This window comes from Littorina saxatilis, linkage group LG7, assembly GCF_037325665.1.
Source record: "Littorina saxatilis isolate snail1 linkage group LG7, US_GU_Lsax_2.0, whole genome shotgun sequence".
In the NCBI taxonomy this organism is placed as follows: Eukaryota; Metazoa; Mollusca; class Gastropoda; order Littorinimorpha; family Littorinidae; genus Littorina; species Littorina saxatilis.
Window position 1 is genome coordinate 30,064,282 of NC_090251.1, and position 20,444 is coordinate 30,084,725.

Sequence of the window (20,444 nt, forward strand, 5' to 3'; positions counted from 1 at the left end):
TTGCACCGTGTGCCATCATGGATTGTCATCGCATGTGTGTTCGAGAACGACTGTGCATGTTGCACATCAGAGTTAACGTTGATGGAGAACAGAGTCTAGTCGTGATCATACCACTAATGATACAAACATTGTTATCACTTCCAGGGAGGCCCACTCTCCTTTCCATCCCACATGCTGAAAACACCGGTCCCTGCCTCCACCTCCCTCGACTCTTCCTCAAGGAGGCTCCACGGCCAATCATCACAGCTTCGCCGCTCACCCTCTGACCCCAAATACCTCATGTCCGGAGCCACCTCCACAGGAACCCTGGAAGCTCAGGTCTTAAACTACGCGTCGGGAGCACTGTCGGACGCAGAAGGCGGCAACATGTCTGGTCATTCCCTGAGGATGGATTCGTCGTCCAAGTCCAGTTACAGTACGATGCATGACGAACAGAAGCTGGTGCTACATGAACAGAGGCTGTTGGAGCTGCAGGCTAAGGTCGACAGCTACAAACTGAAGGTGGGTGCATGGGTTTTCTGAGAGAAAAACGGGGGTGGAGGGGGGGATGTGGTTAGTGTATTGCCCCGCATTTTCTCTGTTCTTAGGTTTAAGCCCCCCTCATTGGGGCAAGAGTACAAGGATTTTAGGTAAAGTGGAACCCCCTTTTAGGACCCCCAAATGTTAAGACTAAATTCCACCCTTTTTGACTCACATGCGAAGCAAAAGTGAGTCTATGTACTCACCCGAGTCGTCCGTCCGTCCGTCCGTCCGTCCGTCCGTCCGGACGTCCGGACGTCCGTCCGGAAAACTTTAACGTTGGATATTTCTTGGACACTATTCAGTCTATCAGTACCAAATTTGGCAAGATGGTGTATGATGACAAGGCCCCAAAAAACATACATAGCATCTTGACCTTGCTTCAAGGTCAAGGTCGCAGGGGCCATACATGTTGTCTAAAAAACAGCTATTTTTCACATTTTTCCCATTTTCTCTGAAGTTTTTGAGATTGAATACCTCACCTACATATGATATATAGGGCAAAGTAAGCCCCATCTTTTAATACCAGTTTGGTTTATCTTGCTTCAAGGTCAAGGTCACAGGAGCTCTTCAAAGTTGGATTGTATACATATTTTGAAGTGACCTTGACCCTGAACTATGGAAGATAACTGTTTCAAACTTAAAAATTATGTGGGGCACATGTTATGCTTTCATCATGAGACACATTTGGTCACATATGATCAAGGTCAAGGTCACTTTGACCCTTATGAAATGTGACCAAAATAAGGTAGTGAACCACTAAAAGTGACCATATCTCATGGTAGAAAGAGCCAATAAGCACCATTGTACTTCCTATGTCTTGAATTAACAGCTTTGTGTTGCATGACCTTGACCGTGGGTCAAGGTCACATGTATTTTGGTAGGAAAAATGTGTAAAGCAGTTCTTAGTGTATGATGTCATTGCTAGGTTTAGTTACCCTAAAGGTCGAGGTCAAGCATGTGAGTCGTATGGGCTTTGCCCTTCTTGTTAACACCTTTCTTTTTCATTTTTTTTGTTCATTACCCCTCATGGCTGCCTAAATGGCGGGGTAATACACGTAACAAACCCTACTCATGCTAAAAACACACAAGTGTACATGGGAGTTTCAGCTCATGAACGCAGAAGAAGAAGTTCATAACGTCTGTAAATTTACCTCCATTTTAAGACCCGATCTTCTCAGATTTGTGAGGGGTTAAAAGGGCGGTTCCACTGTAGAAGTTGTCATGTGCAGGCTTCTTCAAACATGTTCTGCCTTTGTGTGCATTCTTAGGGAATTTTAAAGAACGTTGCGCTACCATTGACTTCGGAATAATTTCAACAGTGATGACTGTTATTTCATTTTTGCCACATGGGCATAGTTTGGGAATTCACAATAGTAGGACAAGCTGTACAAAAATCTGTGTGAATTTTGCATCAGACCACTCCAGTACAAGAAACATTCCATATTCACTTGTCTTTCCTTTCTTTTAGATGCGGGCACAGGAGCAGCAGCTGAACGAAATGGAGGGACGGATCTGCAACGGAGAGTTTTTCTGGAAAATACGAAACTACTCCAAGTACCAGCGTGAGGCTGAAAAGGGAGAAACAACGGCTCTGCACAGCCTGCCGTTCTACACCTCTCCTTCCGGAGGTTATAAACTCTGTGTGCGGGCCAACTTGAACGGTGTCGACTCAGCCAGAGGGAGCCACCTGTCGCTGTTCATTCACTTCATGCAGGGCGAGTACGACGATGTACTGGAATGGCCGTTCGGCGGCCGAATAATCCTGTCTGTTATGGATCAAAATGACTGTTGTGAACTCAGGAATCATGTGGCGGAAACGCTTGCCGCAAAACCAAACTTGGCAGCCTTTCAAAGGCCAACCACTCCCAGGAATCACAAAGGTTTTGGTTATATGGAGTTCCTGCCCCTTAGTGCGTTGAAAAACTCGTCTTACATCAAGAACGATACGCTTATCATCAAAGCACACGTACTGCCAAGTGGATGAAAATGAGCTTGAGGGCATGGTTAAATGCTGAATTTAAAGAGTCTTGTTGAGTAAGTTGACCAACAAAACCAAGATTTTTGAAACAGCCCCATGGAAGTGATGCTGAGTGAGCTGAGAGGAGTGAACTCATTGAGATTCATTCAGTGTGATGTCAAATCATCAACAGGGCTAAATCAGGAGATTGCAGATCATTTTTGGTTGCAGGCCTGAAGCCATATATGAGAGCAAACGGTGTATAACAACCTCTGACATTACGAGATGGTGACACAACTTGTGTTTGATTGTGAGGTAGTCACGTGACTTGTGTCAGATTGTGCAGTGGTCACATGACTTGTCAGATTGTGCAGTGGTCACATGACTTGTCAGATTGTGCAGTGGTCACATGACTTGTCATACTGTGCAATGGTCACATGACTTGTCCCACTGTGCAGTAGTTACATGACTTGTCATATGGTCACATGACTTGTCAGATTGTGCAGTAGTCACGACTTGTCAGATGGTACAGTGGTCACATAACTTGTGCAAACCTGCCGACTGCTTCTATTTCTCGATAACTACTAGTACTATAGTAGTCATAGCTAAATATTGCTATTTCATATGTTACGTGGATTTCCATTGGTCAATTGGGCAAAACTGAGCTCAGTGCAAAAGTGATATCGACGACATTTCCGTCGATATCAGTTTTGATATCGACGACCTCTTTATTGCTTCCCCACTTCAAAAACAAAAACACCTAAATTTAAAAACAAACAAATATATATGAAAATGTAATTATCCCAGAATTTAGTTGAGCAAGTGACTAAAGACTTTTTGAAAGAAAAAAACATTTTGAAAAACTGAAAAGTACAAGAAAAGAGTGAACAAAAAGAAATAATAATCAGAGGGAGGGATATGGAACAGCCAAAACTGAGACAAATACTTTTTTAATTTCTTTACAGTAAATACAAAATGTCCAGAGAATTAGCAATATATCTAACATTGACTGACTGTGTGATGATATCTTCTGCTATTGGTCTGTTTCGACAGTGATATCAAAATCTCGACCTCCGGTCTCGATTTTGATATCACTGTCTCAACAGACCATAGCAGAAGATATCATCACACAGTCCGTCAATATTGGGTAATATTAGTGTCATAGAATTTTGACTGGAAATGAATTTTGACTTAGTCAAATCTGCTCTTTACAATTTCTATATTGAGCAGCCCATGGTCCTTTTTTGTGAACTTTTGTCGCTTTTGTGAATTGAAATCTTTCATGACTGCTTCCGAGAATGGTGCTTGACTTAACTTGGAACTGGAATTAATACTACTGAAGAATAATATCACACGTAGGCAGGTCTGCTTGGACCAGAAACGATTATGTGCTAGACACAACCATGTTGAGCTTGTGGCATATTTTCAGGTGAAGAAAATCCAGGGAAGTGCATGACATTAACTATCTTTTGCGTTTGCAAATGTAAGCTTATTTATTTTTGGAACCTTTCAACTTGTATCACTTTTGCATGTCATTTGAAAGTTGAATTGGAACCCTGCAGTCTGTCCCTGGTGGACCGACTCCTTGTTAGGTTAGAGCAGTATGATTTGGTCAACATTTGCTTCCGTGTAGTTTCATGCATCAGATTTGTTACTTTGTTTTTGACTCTCCTGAGAATCAGGAGAGTCTAAAGGATGAGCAGTGTTAGGGGTCCGGCTTGTGAGGTAATGAGATAGACACAGCCATGTTGAGACTGTCAATCGGCCGGCCGTAGACCAAAAATTACCCCCCGCGGGTTAGGGGGAAGAATTTACCCGATGCTCCCCAGCATGTCGTAAGAGGCGACTAACGGATTCTGTTTCTCCTTTTACCCTTGTTAAGTGTTTCTTGTATAGAATATAGTCAATGTTTGTAAAGATTTTAGTCAAGCAGTATGTAAGAAATGTTAAGTCCTTTGTACTGGAACTTGCATTCTCCCAGTTAGGTCATATATATATTGTACTACGTTGCAAGCCCCTGGAGCAATTTTTTGATTAGTGCTTTTGTGAACAAGAAACAATTAACAAGTGGCTCAGGACGGGCGCTGTGGCGGGGTGGTAAGACGTCGGCCTCTTAATCGGAAGGTCGAGGGTTCGAATCCCGGTCGCGGCCGCCTGGTGGGTTAAGTGTGGAGATTTTTCCGATCTCCCAGGTCAACTTATGTGCAGACCTGCTAGTGGCTTATCCCCCTTCGTGTGTACACGCAAGCACAAGACCAAGTGCGCACGGAAAAGATCCTGTAATCCATGTCAGAGTTCGGTGGGTTATAGAAACACGAAAATATCCAGCATGCTTCCTCCGAAAGCGGCGTATGGCTGCCTTAATGGCGGGGTGAAAACGGTCATACACGTAAAATTCCACTCGTGCAAAAAACACGAGTGTACGTGGGAGTTTCAGCCCACGAACGCAGAAGAAGAAGACAAGTGGCTCTATCCCATCTCCCCCCTTTCCCCGTCGTGATATAACCTTGAACGGTTGAAAACGACATTAAACACCAAATAAAGAAAGAAAGAAAGACCAAAAATTTGAAGCTGTGGTGATATCTTGGATGTTTTTGAAGCTAGAGTTTTGAAACTTGCCACACTTCTAGGGTTTGATGATCTCCCGACATGACCCCAGTTTGTTTGATCCTCATCAAATGTTGGGGTCACAGCGGGATCATAAAAACTTCACATTCAGGATTTCTGTTTTTGAAGCTAGAGCCAACACATTTTTATGAGGGAGTCTTCTATTTGGGGATGGGGTGTTCACTGTAATTCAGTGAGTGTAATCAAATGGACCATGACGAAGGGAGTGGTAAAAACCGTTTGCTTTTCTTGATTTACTGCCCAGGAAATGTTTGTCCATGTTATTTAGGCTTAAAAAAGTGTGTATGTGTGTATGTAAGAGCTTTATCTTGCTAGTTCTTCTGTTACATCCAACCCCCACACACTCACCATTCGCATCTACCCCTAAATTCGTCCTTCCATCCATCTACTTAATTACTATTCCAGGTGAAGCCATGCATCCCTTACAACATCCCATCAAAGGCATTTTGTGATATTAGTCAAACACCAAACTGTTTAATTCTCTTTGTTTTTGTGTGTGTGCATTAGTGTGTGTAGTTCTTGAACATACACAGGCAGTTTAGGTTGCTCATCAATTGCTTTTCTTCTTCTTCTTCAGCGTTCGACGATGGCTGTGTCTAGATTCTTTGGCCCGTGATGTTGACGAAGTGGGCTGTCATTTCCAGATCAATTGCTTTAATTTCTTTAACCTGTACAATTCTGCCTGGGGCTGGCACTACCCAGATCCTCACAACATATTTCTGAAACTATTCCGAGATTTTGCTGGAGACCTCATGTAATCCTGAAACACCGTTTAATCTTCCTACTGAACTGGGCTGAAGTGCACAAACCAAAAGTTGGTGCCCCCAAAATAGTGGTCTTCTTCTTCTGCGTTCGTGGGCTGAAATTCCCACGTACACGTGTTTTTTGCACGAGTGGAATTTTACGTGTATGACCGTTTTTTACCCCGCCATTTAGGCAGCCATACGCCGTTTTCGGAGGAAGCATGCTGGGTATTTTCGTGTTTCTATAACCCACTGAACTCTGACATGGATTACAGGATCTTTTTCGTGCGCACTTGGTCTTGTGCTTGCGTGTACACACGGGGGTGTTCGGACACCGAGGAGAGTCTGCACACAAAGTTGACTCTGAGAAATAAATCTCTCGCCGAACGTGGGGACGAACTCACGCTGACAGCGGCAAACTGGATACAAATCCAGCGCGCTGCGTGTTTCTATAACCCACCGAACTCTGACATGGATTACAGGATCTTTTTCGTGCGCACTTGGTCTTGTGCTTGCGTGTACACACGGGGGTGTTCGGACACCGAGGAGAGTCTGCACACAAAGTTGACTCTGAGAAATAAATCTCTCGCCGAACGTGGGGACGAACTCACGCTGACAGCGGCCAACTGGATACAAATCCAGCGCGCTGCCGACTGAGCTACATCCCCGCCCCCAAAATGGTGGTTAACACAGCCCTTGGGTCGGATCGATTAAAAGTGAGATTTGTTCTGATTTCAACCAATCAGACCCCAGTTTGGATGCGTGCACCTCAGTCCAGGTCGCTAACGATTATGTTTGTAAACAAACTAATAATAATGATGTCATTTGAACTACAGATTCTGAACGATGTAGGTTGTATTCGACTAATATGGAATTTGTCAAGGAGTTCAATCAATCAATCAATCAATCAATATGAGGCTTATATCGCGCGTATTCCGTGGTACAGTTCTAAGCGCAGGGATTCATTTTTATATTTTTTTTATTTTATGCAATTTATATCGCGCACATATTCAAGGCGCAGAGATTTATTTATGCCGTGTGAGATGGAATTTTTTTTTTTTACACAATACATCACGCATTCACATCGGCCAGCAGATCGCAGCCATTTCGGCGCATATCCTACTTTTCACGGCCTATTATTCCAAGTCACACTGGTATTTTGGTGGACATTTTTATCTATGCCGAAACAATTTTGCCAGGAAAGACCCTTTTGTCAATCGTGGGATCTTTAACGTGCACACCCCAATGTAGTGTACACGAAGGGACCTCGGTTTTTCGTCTCATCCGAAAGACTAGCACGTACTTGAACCCACCACCTAGGTTAGGAAAGGGGGGAGAAAATTGCTTACGCCCTGACCCAGGGTCGAACTCGCAACCTCTCGCTTCCGAGCGCAAGTGCGTTACCGCTCGGCCACCCAGTCCCATTGAAGAGTTGAAGTGTCTCAATCCCTAATCGGAAGACGTTTGGGTCATGAAGGACCTATACTCTGCAAAGAGGCAGTACAAGGTTTATACCTATTCCAATAGCATGTGTCGTGTATGACCCATGGTTTTAAAGTTCAATTGATCGTACACAACTCACATCGAGACTGCATGATCTAGTGTAGGTTAAACTTAGATTTGCTGTTACACTGTACATGATTTTGTAGACTTGTGACTCAAAACCAAATGACTTCACCATCCATGATAGTTCACCAATGATCCTTGGTGCTAATTAGCTCAATGTTTTGAGGCTGAGAAAAGCACGCAACACACCAGTTCACTGCCTGAATCTCTAATTGTGAAATGAAAATCTGTCTTTTTACAGACAGCGTAAAATCAGAGGCGCCCAGCGTGTCAAAACCATTCCCTGTACAATCAACTGTTCATGGTTGCTTTGTCCACTTCTGAGAAGTGAATTGTTATTATGCTACGCAGTAAACTGAGTTTTTTTGTCATTGTGTGTGTGCTTGTTTGTGCCTTAGTTAGTTCAGGCTAGGGTCAATATCCGAGGGGGAAAATCTCTGCCTAGGCCCGGCTATTTTAAAGGCAATTTGATGACCTTTGCTGGCAGTGAGAACAGGCAGAAGTGAAGTTTCAAAGATTTTTTTCTTTGGTCCACATTTTTTTTTCTCAAGAGGACATTCGCTTTTCTCAGAAAATCAGAGATCAAAAGAGAATTCTCCAGCCTGTTGTTTGGTTAACCTCTGTTTTGAACTGCATGGTTGCAGCTTGGAAATGTTTGTATTATGAATTCATAATTTAGATGTACTTCATTGTGTGGCATGATTAGTATTATTACCTTCTGTTTATTTGTACTGTAATTCATAATGTAAATGTGTAATGTGCCAAGTCATGCTTTCATTCATGTGAAAAATTGAATAAATATTGAAACTCTTAAAATTCTTTAAGTCAGAGAGACAGAGAGAGAAAGAGAGAGAGAGATACACACGGATGCCTTGATGCAAAACACTGCACCAGATGAAATTTTGAAGGAACCAAAACTTCCAAGACCATTTATCCTGCCAGAAATAATTGAAAGCATCGTGAGACATCTGTTTCACCAAAATGATCACGGGAAACTTGAACTGAGTATGGAAAATACATCGATGAAAGCATTCATGAACGAATAAGATTTAGTATGTAAAAGAAACTAAAACACATTTCATGGAGATTCAATTCTCTCTCTCTTCTGCGTAGTTAGCAAACACAATGTTGCACACACACACGCACACACATACACACACACACTTTAAAGAAAGCAGCTCAAAGTTATCATTTTCAGAGAAAAGTTCTTAAAATATTGCATTTATGTTTATTTTTACCAACAATACACAACCTTCCATGAACAAAATTAATATTAAGAATGCATATGTGTGTAACACCCCTTTGATTACATGTTAATGAGTGTACAAACAATGAATTACTGGCACTGATTATGATGAGCACTTCTTTTATTTAATTTCTCAACTAAGATCAGCAGTATTTCAGATTATGTAGTACGTAAATTTGTACCACATTATTTTACACAACAAAACTATTGCGAGATAAAAAGCAGCATCATTGAATTAACAATTAAACAAAGCTAAACAAGTGGAAGAAAAACAGAGTTAAAATCCCAATAGATTTTTGGGAAATCCTTACTGCAACATTATATATAATTTTATTTAATCACAATAACAGTGAAAACAGTGAGCAAAAATGTAAAAGAAGGCCAAATAAGGATTGCTACAAGTTTTAATATAAATGCCCTGCTTAATTTATAGTAATACTGACTATCAATGTAAATGTTTCTTTTTACTACAAAAAATTGATATAGTGTGCCCTTTATGAAGAACGTGTACACAACCATCACATCATGCCCACAAACATACCCTTTCACTGCAATGAAAGATATCAGGCAAATACAGAAGCAGACTTGGAATACAAACCAAACTGCTCAAGGCCCCCAGGATTGACCAAAAAGGAATGAAAAAAAACCCAACAACTAACAAAACAAAAACAAGAAGCTTATGTAAACACGTGTGCACGCATACACGCGCACACACACACACACACATTCAGCAGGATCTCTGTAAGATTCACAGTTCACACAATGCTGAAATTATTATCTGTATTCCTCTACTGCCCATCCTCAAAGATCACCTATCCCTATCATGTTTGATTACCATAACCAAAATAATGTTTTCCTTTATTCCATGTCCTGTTTACCAGTCAATAAGACTTGTATGTCCTGTTTGTTTAGAGCACTTTGCACTATGTGACATTTGATGAATGTTCCCAGTTCTCTGTCTCAACTCATCATTCTCATCAGCATGTGTTTGCTATGGACAGCAACTGATATGACATGCAATGTTATTGTGTAAAAGCTGCATGATTCATCACAGCATGCATAGAAGTACAACCATGCTGCTGTGAGTGGTAGACACAGACGACATTTGGTAGCACTGACTGCCAGCTTCACAGTAATGCGTACCCCTAGCGCCGCTCTGCTTGGGTGGGAATGTTCTGAGCAAAACACTATGTGTTACTCCATACCCCCCGCCCTCCATGGAACTTCTTGACCCCAACATATTGGGTGGGGAGTTTGCCCAGTCGGTAGAGGCGCTGGCTTTAAAACCGGTTGTTACTATCAGCGTGGGTTCAACCCCCAAGTTCGGCGCGGGATGTGTGTCCCCAGAGTCAACTTTGTGCAGACTCTCCTCGGTGTCCGAATACCCCCGTGTGCATGCATGCGCACAATAAAGATCCCAGGGTCACAGCGAAAGCCTCAGGCCTTGGAAACACGCATACATGCAAAAACATGAAGCCCCGGTGACCGTTCGGCCAACAACCCATAAAGTAACCATTTCAGCACTGACCCAAGACGACCCAACCCGGTCCCTAGCCCATTTCAGGTCTCCTCTTGCAGCCGGCAGCCGGCTAGCCAGCTGTCTACATCATCCCCCCCCCCCCCCCCCCCCCCCCTGCATTTTTATTTTTTATGTTTAAATAAAGCCGGGGTTTTCCTTGTAACATGCTCCTAATGGCTTTGCCGTGAGGGCGTTAAACTTACATTTTCTCTTCTCTGTGAGCTTGCATAGGCACAAGAAAATATATGTAGCAAAATCAAACAATAAATCTCTTTTTCATTTGAAGAAGCATGACAAAAAAATCAACCCCACAAATACAACACACACACATATTTGTGTGTGTAATGGCCAACACAATTGAAAACCCAGTATTTTTATTATTCACTGGTCATTCAATACCGACACCAGCAGAAAGGCACAGTGATTTTGGTCTCGCTTGACCCCTCCCCCAAGTCCCTTTCTTTCCATATGCTTATTCTTTCACAGGTCACCCAAACCCAAAATCAGTGGTGACGCAGTTTTTAGTCCCCCAGCCTGTTCCCTCTCCCTTCAACCTCTGACTCAGCCGAGAAAAATATAATAAAAATGTATTAAAACTTGCATACATTAACGGATATGTCACAGATTTTTATGTGATGAAAAAGTAACTGGTCAAAATCAGAAGAAAGATGTGAACATTGTTGCTCTTCTACTTCAATGTTGTTGTACATATTTATGGACACATACGTCATCTGCTATTGTATGGACAAAGTGTAACAACATAAATATGTACAAACAAGAAGGGCAAAGCCCATACGACTCACATGCTTGACCTTGACCTTTACATGACCTTGACCTTCAGGGTCAAGGTCAAATAACTAAACCTAGCAATGACATCATACACTAAGAACTGCTTTACACATTTTTCCTACCAAAATACATGTGACCTTGACCCAAGGTCAAGGTCATCCAAGGTCATGCAACACAAAGCTGTTAATTCAAGACATAGGAAGTACAATGGTGCTTATTGGCTCTTTCTACCATGAGATATCTTGATCTTGATAAGTTACGCCAACAGGTCCCAAGCTTGGGAATATACGTTGGCGGAATTTGGGGAGAGCACTTGGTGTTTTAGTCAGCGGTTGGCAGCTTTCCTCTGAATTCGTTGACCGTTGACGACTGGATCGTGTTGTCATCAAGGTTGTTCCAGAAGATATGGTCACTTTTAGTGGTTCACTACCTTATTTTGGTCACATTTCATAAGGGTCAAAGTGACCTTGATCATATGTGACCAAATGTGTCTCATGATGAAAGCATAACATGTGCCCCACATAATTTTAAGTTTGAAACAGTTATCTTCCATAGTTCAGGGTCAAGGTCACTTCAAAATATGTATACAATCCAACTTTGAAGAGCTCCTGTGACCTTGACCTTGAAGCAAGGTAAACCAAACTGGTATCAAAAGATGGGGCTTACTTTGCCCTATATATCATATATAGGTGAGGTATTGAATCTCAAAAACTTCAGAGAAAATGGGAAAAATGTGAAAAATAGCTGTTTTTTAGACAACATTTATGGCCCCTGCGACCTTGACCTTGAAGCAAGGTCAAGATGCTATGTATGTTTTTTGGGGCCTTGTCATCATACACTATCTTGCCAAATTTGGTACTGATAGACTGAATAGTGTCCAAGAAATATCCAACGTTAAAGTTTTCCGGCCGGACGGCCGGCCGGACGGACGGACGTCCGGACGGACGGACGGACGGACGACTCGGGTGAGTACATAGACTCACTTTTGCTTCACATGTGAGTCAAAAACCCTTTCCAACTCTGCATGCAGTAGGCTGAACCAGATATAGTTCTTTTTAAAACAAGCCCAGTAAAATAAAATGCACATAATCAGACTTCCATATAACTGCAGTTGCAGATTTGATTAAAAGCTATCCCCTCTCCTCAAGACTGACATCAATGCTTGCGAGGGTAAAACTTATCGCGGTTAGTTGCCTCTGCCGGCTGGTAGCCAGCTCTTTGGAAAGAAGCTTCCAGATAGTCATATGCTGTGACATCTTCAATGGCCACTGGTATCTGAAACACAGAAAGAGTCATTTTATTTCTGATTGGTTTTGATACATACAGATTAGGAGGAGGATTCCAAGATTTTGAAATTGTTAATGACATAATTATGAATCTGGTAGTGGTAAGGTCTACCACGTACATGCAAACGCAAGGCAAAATAATAACAGATTAAAAAATAAAAATCTAACCTTTTCTTCTTCCAATTTCAAGTTCTGTTATGAAATAAAACCCACTGTCATCTTCCCTACCAATGTTAAGAACAATTCCATCCGCAGCTGCAGTAAATTCATTTTCAAACTGAAGATTTGGATTAGAGAATTGCATGTGCAAAACCTATAGTTTAGGGCAAATATTAGAATTAACATACATCGCACTTTTATTAGTTTCAATACGAAAAGTGGATTCTCTCATAGTTTTTTTACTGGAAGACCAGAAACCAACATCAGGGCACTTTATTTTTTGCAGGAGATCGATTGAAAGAAACTAAAACACAACCCCCCCCCCCCCCCCCCCCCTTCTTCAACATCAACTGATCAATCAGACTGAAAAAAGAATGAACACAGGATATAATTTATGAGTTGATTGAAATTATAATGCTTTCTGTTTGTAAAACCAGTGTCAGATTCCTGAAGCAGGCTAGCACATTTCTATTTCTCCAAGTACACTAGTGCACTCAGTGTAAATAATTTTAAAAAATCAAGTAAAGATCACTTAAATCAACACCAACAAAAAAAACGAAGCGGTGAAAATGTAACAAAAAAGCAGTTGCTCACAAACTGTTAAAAGCAGCTAAACCAAGTAACCAAATGAAGCAATTAAAGGTCACTAATTAAAAAAAACAATACTGTTTCCAAAAAAGCAACCAGAACTAAGCAAAACAAGAACAAAAATCAAAACATATAACTAGGGATAGGTAAAAATAAAAAATACAGGATACATGATTACATATCCCCTAATGATTTACTGAGTGTAAGTTAAGCCCTCTATCACAAGAAAGCATGCTAAGATAACCATTACAGTACACCTGCAAAGTTAATTGTAACTAATATGTAATTAATATGCTGGCTACTGTGACCATACCTCATGAGCTTATGCAGATAACTTACACACTTTTTGCCAGAAGCAGTTAAATTGTCACCTGCTTTGAACATAATGTTAACCTAGCAGTGATATTTTATGTAGACAAATTAATCTCTTGTAGTTGAAGAAAAGCTTAACTTGTCCACAAACCCACCCTGAGAAGATTTTAGGTACAGATCGAGTTGTTCTCAGACCTCAGTCTTACATCACTAAAACATACTTTTTTTTAATCTGACGCATTGTTCTGATCCCTGTTTAATTGACCGTCCCATAGTTTTGAAAATACATAGGATGTACAGTGGAACCCCCCTTTTAAGACCCCCCAATTTAAGACTTCCTCCCTTTTAAGACCTTGTTTTCTCAGACTTTCCGTTCATAACCTCTGTAAAATTACCCCCATTTTAAGACTCCCTCCTTTTTAAGACCTGATTTTTTTCAAATTTTTGGAGGTCTTAAAAGGGGGGTTCCACTGTATTCTGATTAAACAGTGTTTGTCTGCAGCCAGGAGATTTGGACCTATATATAATTATTGCCATTACATGTCATTCTGACCGAATTGTCTCGGTACCACACAGAGGAATATTAATTCAAAGGCAAACTAACCAGTTCCACCTTTGAACATTAATTCTCAAACAAACTGGTTCCAGGTTTTAACTGCTCACTGTTGTCTTCACCCTCCCAACTACATGTACTTTTATTTCCCTTTTTTCGAACAAAATTCTGGTAGGTACTTATTTTGACTGTCCGATTATTTCACGTTTGAATTTTCAGCTCAAGCGGTACAAGCTAATCTCCTTCTTAAAAGCTTAAGCTGTGAGAGAAACGCCAAAAGAAAACAAAACCCATGTTAGTGTTAATGCAATCCAATTCCCTTAATGAATACAAAAACAACAGTTACAATGGAATCTACTTCCAGTGAGCTAGCTTGCATTGGATTTTTTTGTTCAAGTGAACTAATTTGTACATCCGAACCATTACTAAATTGGTTATTTTCAACTTGCGCATTGTGACATTTAACTCAATCAAGCATGAGATTGTGAAATTGTAAAAAAAGAACAGAAAAGCATCCCAATAGAAATGGTAAACTTTTCACTAACTGCACTTTCCCAAATTCTTGATAAGCAGATTCCACTGTATAAATAAATATCAATGATTAAGTGACAACTAAAAACAGATAACCTATGAAATAACAGCACTAATTTTGTGTGCCAATCCCAAGTTTCAGCAGTTCTTCCTTAATGGATGGATAAACTGAAGCATCTTCTATTGTGACTGGAATCTAGAAGGAAACAAATCAACAAACAACTTATTGATATGTTACTTGAAGTGTTGAACAAATTCTCTCAGTATATCACTCTAAAGTGTTAAAATGTGTGTGTGTGTGTGTGTGTGTGTGTGTGTGTGTGTGTGTGTGTGTGTGTGTGTGTGTGTGTGAGAGTACACATGTGTGTGTGCATGCATGCAAGTGTGCATGTGTGTGTGTGTGTGTTTGCGTGTGTGTGTGTTCATTTGTCCTCATACTCACTAAGTGTGTGTGTGTGTGTGTGTGTGTGTGTGTGTGTGTGTGTGTGTTTGCGTGTGTGTGTGTGTTCATTTGTCCTCATACTCACAAAGTGTGTGTGTGTGTGTGTGTGTTTGCGTGTGTGTGTGTGTGTGTTCATTTGTCCTCATACTCACTAAGTGTGTGTGTGTGTGTGCGTGTGTGTGTGTTTGCGTGTGTGTGTGTGTTCATTTGTCCTCATACTCACTAAGTGTGTGTGTGTGTGTGTGTGTGTGTGTGTGTGTGTGTGTGTGTGTGTGTGTTTGCGTGTGTGTGTGTGTTCATTTGTCCTCATACTCACTAAGTGTGTGTGTGTGTGTGTGTGTGTGTGTGTGTGTGTTTGCGTGTGTGTGTGTGTTCATTTGTCCTCATACTCACTAAGTGGGTGTGTGTATGGGTGTGTGTGTGTGTGTGTGTGTGTGTGTGTGTGTGTGTGTGTGTGTGTGTGTGTTTGCGTGTGTGTGTGTGTTCATTTGTCCTCATACTCACAAAGTGTGTGTGTGTGTGTGTGTGTGTTTGCGTGTGTGTGTGTGTTCATTTGCAGTGATGTACATTTTAGTCGGTCTCCGGTCTCTGACCGATCCAATTTCCCCAGGACCTATAGCTTTAACCCCAGCAGGACACAGGTCCGATTAACCTACAGAAGAAGTGGTCAAGGGTCCGATCGTTTTTGACAATGAAGCGGACATGCGGACTGTTCAATTTTCAAGAGGAAAGCTTGTTTCGGTTTTGCCAAGCGAAAGTAAACACTGCGTGAGGAAAGCTGGTTTCGGTTTTGCCAAGCGAAAGTATGCACTGCGTGTGACCAGTTTGTTGAGTGAACGAGGCACCATATGGGATCTGATTCTTTGAATTAATTTATCCTCAAGTTGGATCAAGAAGAAAAAAAGAAAACCGAACCCATATGGTGCCTCGAGTGCATTCATTGGCTCAGCAATAAATCATTGAGAGAGGATTCAGTGCACAGAACTTGGTGTGCACGGCTCGAAGAAACCGATTGTGTGTCAAAACCCAGGACATGATCCTGAAAGCAAAACTTGAGGGACCCGCAGAACGGTCAGATGCCTACCTGAAAAACATTGTCGACAGATGGGCAGTGAAAAAAAACCGACAACTGTTCAAATAACTTTGAAATGTGATTCAATCCTTTGAGTATCTAGTCATGACAGTTGCGGAAGGTGGAAGAATTTAAACTGAAAAATCTTTTTAAATGCGGTTTTACGAGTCGTGTTTTTGTCCTATTGAAATTGCAATCTCAGGACACTGTGTCCTATTGATTTTCAGTCTTCAGGACAATTGTCCTAAAGGCTGCTAGAAAAATGTACATCACTGCATTTGTCCTCATACTCACTAAGTGTGTGTGTGTGTCTGTGTGCATGCAAGTGTACATGTGCATGTGTGTGTGTGTGTCCTCATACTCACTAAATGTTACATGCAAGTAACATAACACAGGCTGTTTTCCTCCATCATTTTCATTACACAATTACTTCCCTTCAAACTGGGACTGCTATCAGCTATGAAAGTATCTTGCGTCAGTCTTCACCCAATACCTCATTCATTTATGTTATTTGTGTACGATTCTTTCATATGTTATTTTAAACTTAGAAATATTGCATCTTTAAAATAAGAATGTTTAGAATAATGAAAATCATCTGCAAAAACCATTGTTGGAGAGAAATGCAGCAATCTTCAGAGTAATTATCAGCCTCCTTGCATCTGTATCACGCTAAATGTACCTGCACATGCCTTAAATTTGTCCAAATAAGGTTTAATAAACAGCACACACTACAACACAAGGCAGCCATTGCCAGTATCAGTTTCACACTCCATGCAAAAGCCACTTTAAGTGCACATATGTGACAACCAACCAAACAAAACAAAAATCTTTATACTTGGATGACCAAACTTTAAAATATAGATCTTAATTTCAAATAAAACACGTACTAACTTTACCTTGTGTTTACATTTCCACTGTTTCTTTATCTGTTTGTTTGCCATTATGACAACTGTTTTATGCTACCATCCAATCTAAGAGACTTTTAAAATGTTTATTTTTCGGCCACATTTTACTCTATTTAACCACTCTTGTAATGGAATAATAAATGAATGAAAAAAATATGCATCTTAGAATTTCTGGAGGACAGAAACAGTATCTGAAAGAATTTTCCAGCAGCCTTAGCCATGACTGTCACTTTTTCTTATTTTCAGTCACATTTTGGGCAATTATCTTACACTCTTACCTGATGCAGAAAGCTACATAAGTACATTTAAGTGTAATCGTGTAATGATTTAATAATCCTTCAAAACATATCTCAGACTTTTTTGAGGACAGAAACTGTCCCTGAAATGGTAAGCCATGAGTGTCACTATTTTTCATTTTCAATTCATATTTTGGGCGGATCTTATCAGATGTAAAAAGCCATATTAAAGTATAATTGTGTGATGATTAAATACTCCTTCAAAACATATCTTAAGATCTTTTTTCGAGGACAGAAACTGTACCTGAAAGGGTTTCCCAGCAGCCATAGCTGCGAGAGTGTTGCGGGCCACCTTGCCGGAGCGAGTTTTGGGCAGCTTGGGTACGATCAAGGCTTTCTTGAAGGCCGCCACTGGCCCCACAGACTTGCGCACCGCTTCTATCACATTCTTCACCATCTCCTCGTGACTCGTTATGCAATCTGCACAAGGCATTTCACATTTACATAAAGATACAGAAAAATATCATCATCATCATCATCATCATCATCATCATCATCATCATCATCTTCATCATCATCATCATCATCATCATCATCATCATCATCATCATCATCATCATCATCATCATCATCATCATCATCATCATCATCATGTCATCTCAATATTTTGACAAGACATGCCTCATGTCCAAGACAGGAGCATTAGGCTGCTTTGAGTCAAAATATCAGACCCTATCGTCATGCAAGAAACACAATAGCGGGAAGATGTTTTTGGTGGGTGGGTGGATGGGCTTGTTAGTGGGGTAGATGGGAGGCCGAGTGGGTTGGGTGGGTTGGGAGAGTAGGGGTACACCCTTCCACGCTTAAATGACGCTGTCAAAATACGAATAAATTCAGCAACATACAAACACACACACCTACATCTATAATCTCATTGAGATCAAAACTGACCATGTTTGATGACACACAGTCCAAGGGGCACCATCCCCTTCAGTTTGTCTGGAACCCCGACCACCGCTGCTTCCACCACATCACCACACTCCAAGATCGCCTGCAAACATTCAAACCAATAAAATAGTAAAGCAATAAATCAATTAATAAAATAATTCAAATCAATTAATGTCAAAAATGTACCCAGTGGATAGCTATAGTTTATCAAACATACAACATTCAGAAATGATTGAAAACGAATTAAAATTGTAAGCACATTTTAATGACAATAACGCCTTCTCCTCCCTCATATACACAGCACACTATGCACACAGAGAGAGGGATCAGCAGTCACAAGTCACGTGACTGCTGAGAACTAAAGGGAACTAACTTCAATCATTTCTGATGATTACTATTGTGAACCTGTGACTGTGTACAATCTTTTCAGATTACCGTTAGTTTGCCTTTGTAACAAGTGTGTGTATCAAGTCATCACTCTCAGATAGCTTAAACTTTAAATGGATACAGAAACAAAATCAACCATAAACTCTTAGTAAATCATTAAAAGGAAAACCTAGATATTTTGAATTAGGTATGTTACTGTTTATGATCATCAGTCATTGTATCTCTCTCTCTAGTCTCGGCAAAAAGAGAACACTGTGTGAAAGTTGTGATTTTCTAGCGTGCAAACACCAGAAATACTTGCTCACTAGAAATACAGAGCAAAAGACAAAGCTCGTGGGATATTAACACACTGTACACCCACCTCCTCCAATGCACCAGCGGACATGCGATGTCCAGCAACGTTGATGACATCATCGCTACGAGACATGACGCATATGTAGCCATGCTCATCTCGCACACCAGAGTCCATCGTAGCATAGTATCCCTGAAGGAAATTGGTTAAAATGGTGGTGGTTTTTCTTTTACAATGAACAGCATTGACTTAAAATCATGCCTGGCTGTCTTGCAATAAAAGATACTGGAGAAAAAGAAGCAAAATGCTCCAAATGCAGAAATAATAATAATAATAATAATAATAATAATAATAATAATAATAATAATAACATTTATATAGCGCTAAATCAAAAACTTTCGTTAAAAAGGCTTGCTCTAAGCGCTTGACAACTAAACTAAAACGTCATTCACACTCTTTACAATGATGTACAAGAACTTCATGTCACACTCTTTCATTCAGTATAGCACCATTCACACAGTTGTTATTCTGTACAAGACAATAAGTTAGTCTAACATTTAGAATGTTCATAAGATGAAAACAAGAGAAAACCAGACTGATTAAAACAACTGCTTAGAAAGCACTTTAATCACAAGGTTAATCCTAATGGCTTTGGCAAGCACAATCTTTCAATAATAAGTAACTTGATTTTTCCTCAAAGTGTTAAAAAAATACATTTTTAATAATTCCGAGAAAAAACTGCTTTCTGTTCATGTTTATATACTGCTGTTTGAAACACTCACAGGCTTCTGTGTGAAGTATGTTTCTTTGAAACGCTCATCTGCTTTCCACAGGGTGGAGAATGATGGTGGTAGAGGCAGCCTAGTGTTGGAAAATAAGCACAGAAGTGAATCAGTGAATGACCAAGCAGCTGACCAGCTTCACTGTGTTGTTAGATCTTTATATTAAAGAAAGAACAGACACACACACACAGGGGAGACAAACTCAGAGACACAGGTAAAGGTCCAATTCATTCTTCTTACTCGGCGTGACGTTATCAAATGGATCGGCTAGCTTTAGCCCTAAGGGGCACAACTCCGCTCATAATCTCTTCGCGCCGCCATATTGGATGCCGTCTTTGTTAGTTTTCTTCATTGCACTCTTGTTCTTTTTGCGTATTTCACTGTGTATGCAGACAAAATGAAGAAAACAACCGTCAAGGCTCAAAAGCTGGAAGTTGGGAAGTACATTGACAGTCTTGTGCCGATTGTAAGAGCCCGATATGTTGAGAAACTGAAAGATATCGACGGCATAGACCCGTACGACTCATCGACAATGTTTGACTCGGTTCATGAGATGATAATAGCCTTTTGAACCTGTAGAACAAACAAAACCAAAATGTAAATTTATGACAACAACAAAAGTCAAAAGTAAATCTTATATTAAAAAAGTCTACAAGGAACTAACATTTAGTTTTAGTTTTAGTGCAGCAATAATGGTACAGGTAATAAATTAATATTTTTTAAAAATGTTAGCGCCTGCATCAAAATTAGTTGTCACCCTGATGGTAAACAACTTTAGGGATCCTAAAGTGTGCCTGCTCACTGCAGTTTTTGGCCACACAACGTGTCATTTTCACTTTTGTCGAGTCGCCACCCAACGCTCAAGCACTGTCAGAGATCGTGCAAGGCATCCAACATGGCGGCGGATGACCAATTCCAGAGAGTTACGACCCGTGATTCTCATACCGCGCGCGCCGAGTAGAAATGCTGTTGATAACTTGA

At 40.6% G+C, this 20,444-nt stretch overlaps 2 protein-coding genes across 6 annotated transcripts in view; one reads left to right on the forward strand and one right to left on the reverse strand.

The window, feature by feature from the left end:
• The window catches only part of LOC138971126 (TNF receptor-associated factor 6-like), a 32,368-nt gene extending 29,281 nt beyond the window's left edge, over positions 1–3,087 (forward strand). For all 3 annotated transcript variants that reach the window (XM_070343753.1, XM_070343755.1, XM_070343754.1), the window contains exons 8-9: positions 145–501; positions 1,991–3,087. In XM_070343753.1, coding sequence (XP_070199854.1) covers positions 145–501; positions 1,991–2,506 — 873 coding nt within the window. In that variant the 3' untranslated portion in view covers positions 2,507–3,087. The remainder of the gene's footprint in view (positions 1–144; positions 502–1,990) is intronic.
• A 4,995-nt stretch (positions 3,088–8,082) lies between these two features.
• LOC138971125 (acyl-CoA synthetase short-chain family member 3, mitochondrial-like) overlaps positions 8,083–20,444 on the reverse strand; it is a 28,678-nt gene continuing 16,316 nt past the window's right edge. Inside the window, exons 12-17 of one of the 3 annotated variants that reach the window (XM_070343751.1) lie at positions 19,464–19,542; positions 18,751–18,873; positions 18,006–18,105; positions 17,359–17,534; positions 14,496–14,595; positions 8,083–12,245 (exon numbers count right to left, since the gene is read on the reverse strand). In XM_070343751.1, coding sequence (XP_070199852.1) covers positions 14,512–14,595; positions 17,359–17,534; positions 18,006–18,105; positions 18,751–18,873; positions 19,464–19,542 — 562 coding nt within the window. In that variant the 3' untranslated portion in view covers positions 8,083–12,245; positions 14,496–14,511. Of the gene's footprint in view, positions 12,246–12,745; positions 14,596–17,358; positions 17,535–18,005; positions 18,106–18,750; positions 18,874–19,463; positions 19,543–20,444 lie in introns of those variants that run through there. The other 2 variants (XM_070343750.1, XM_070343752.1) reach the window with 2 other exon arrangements.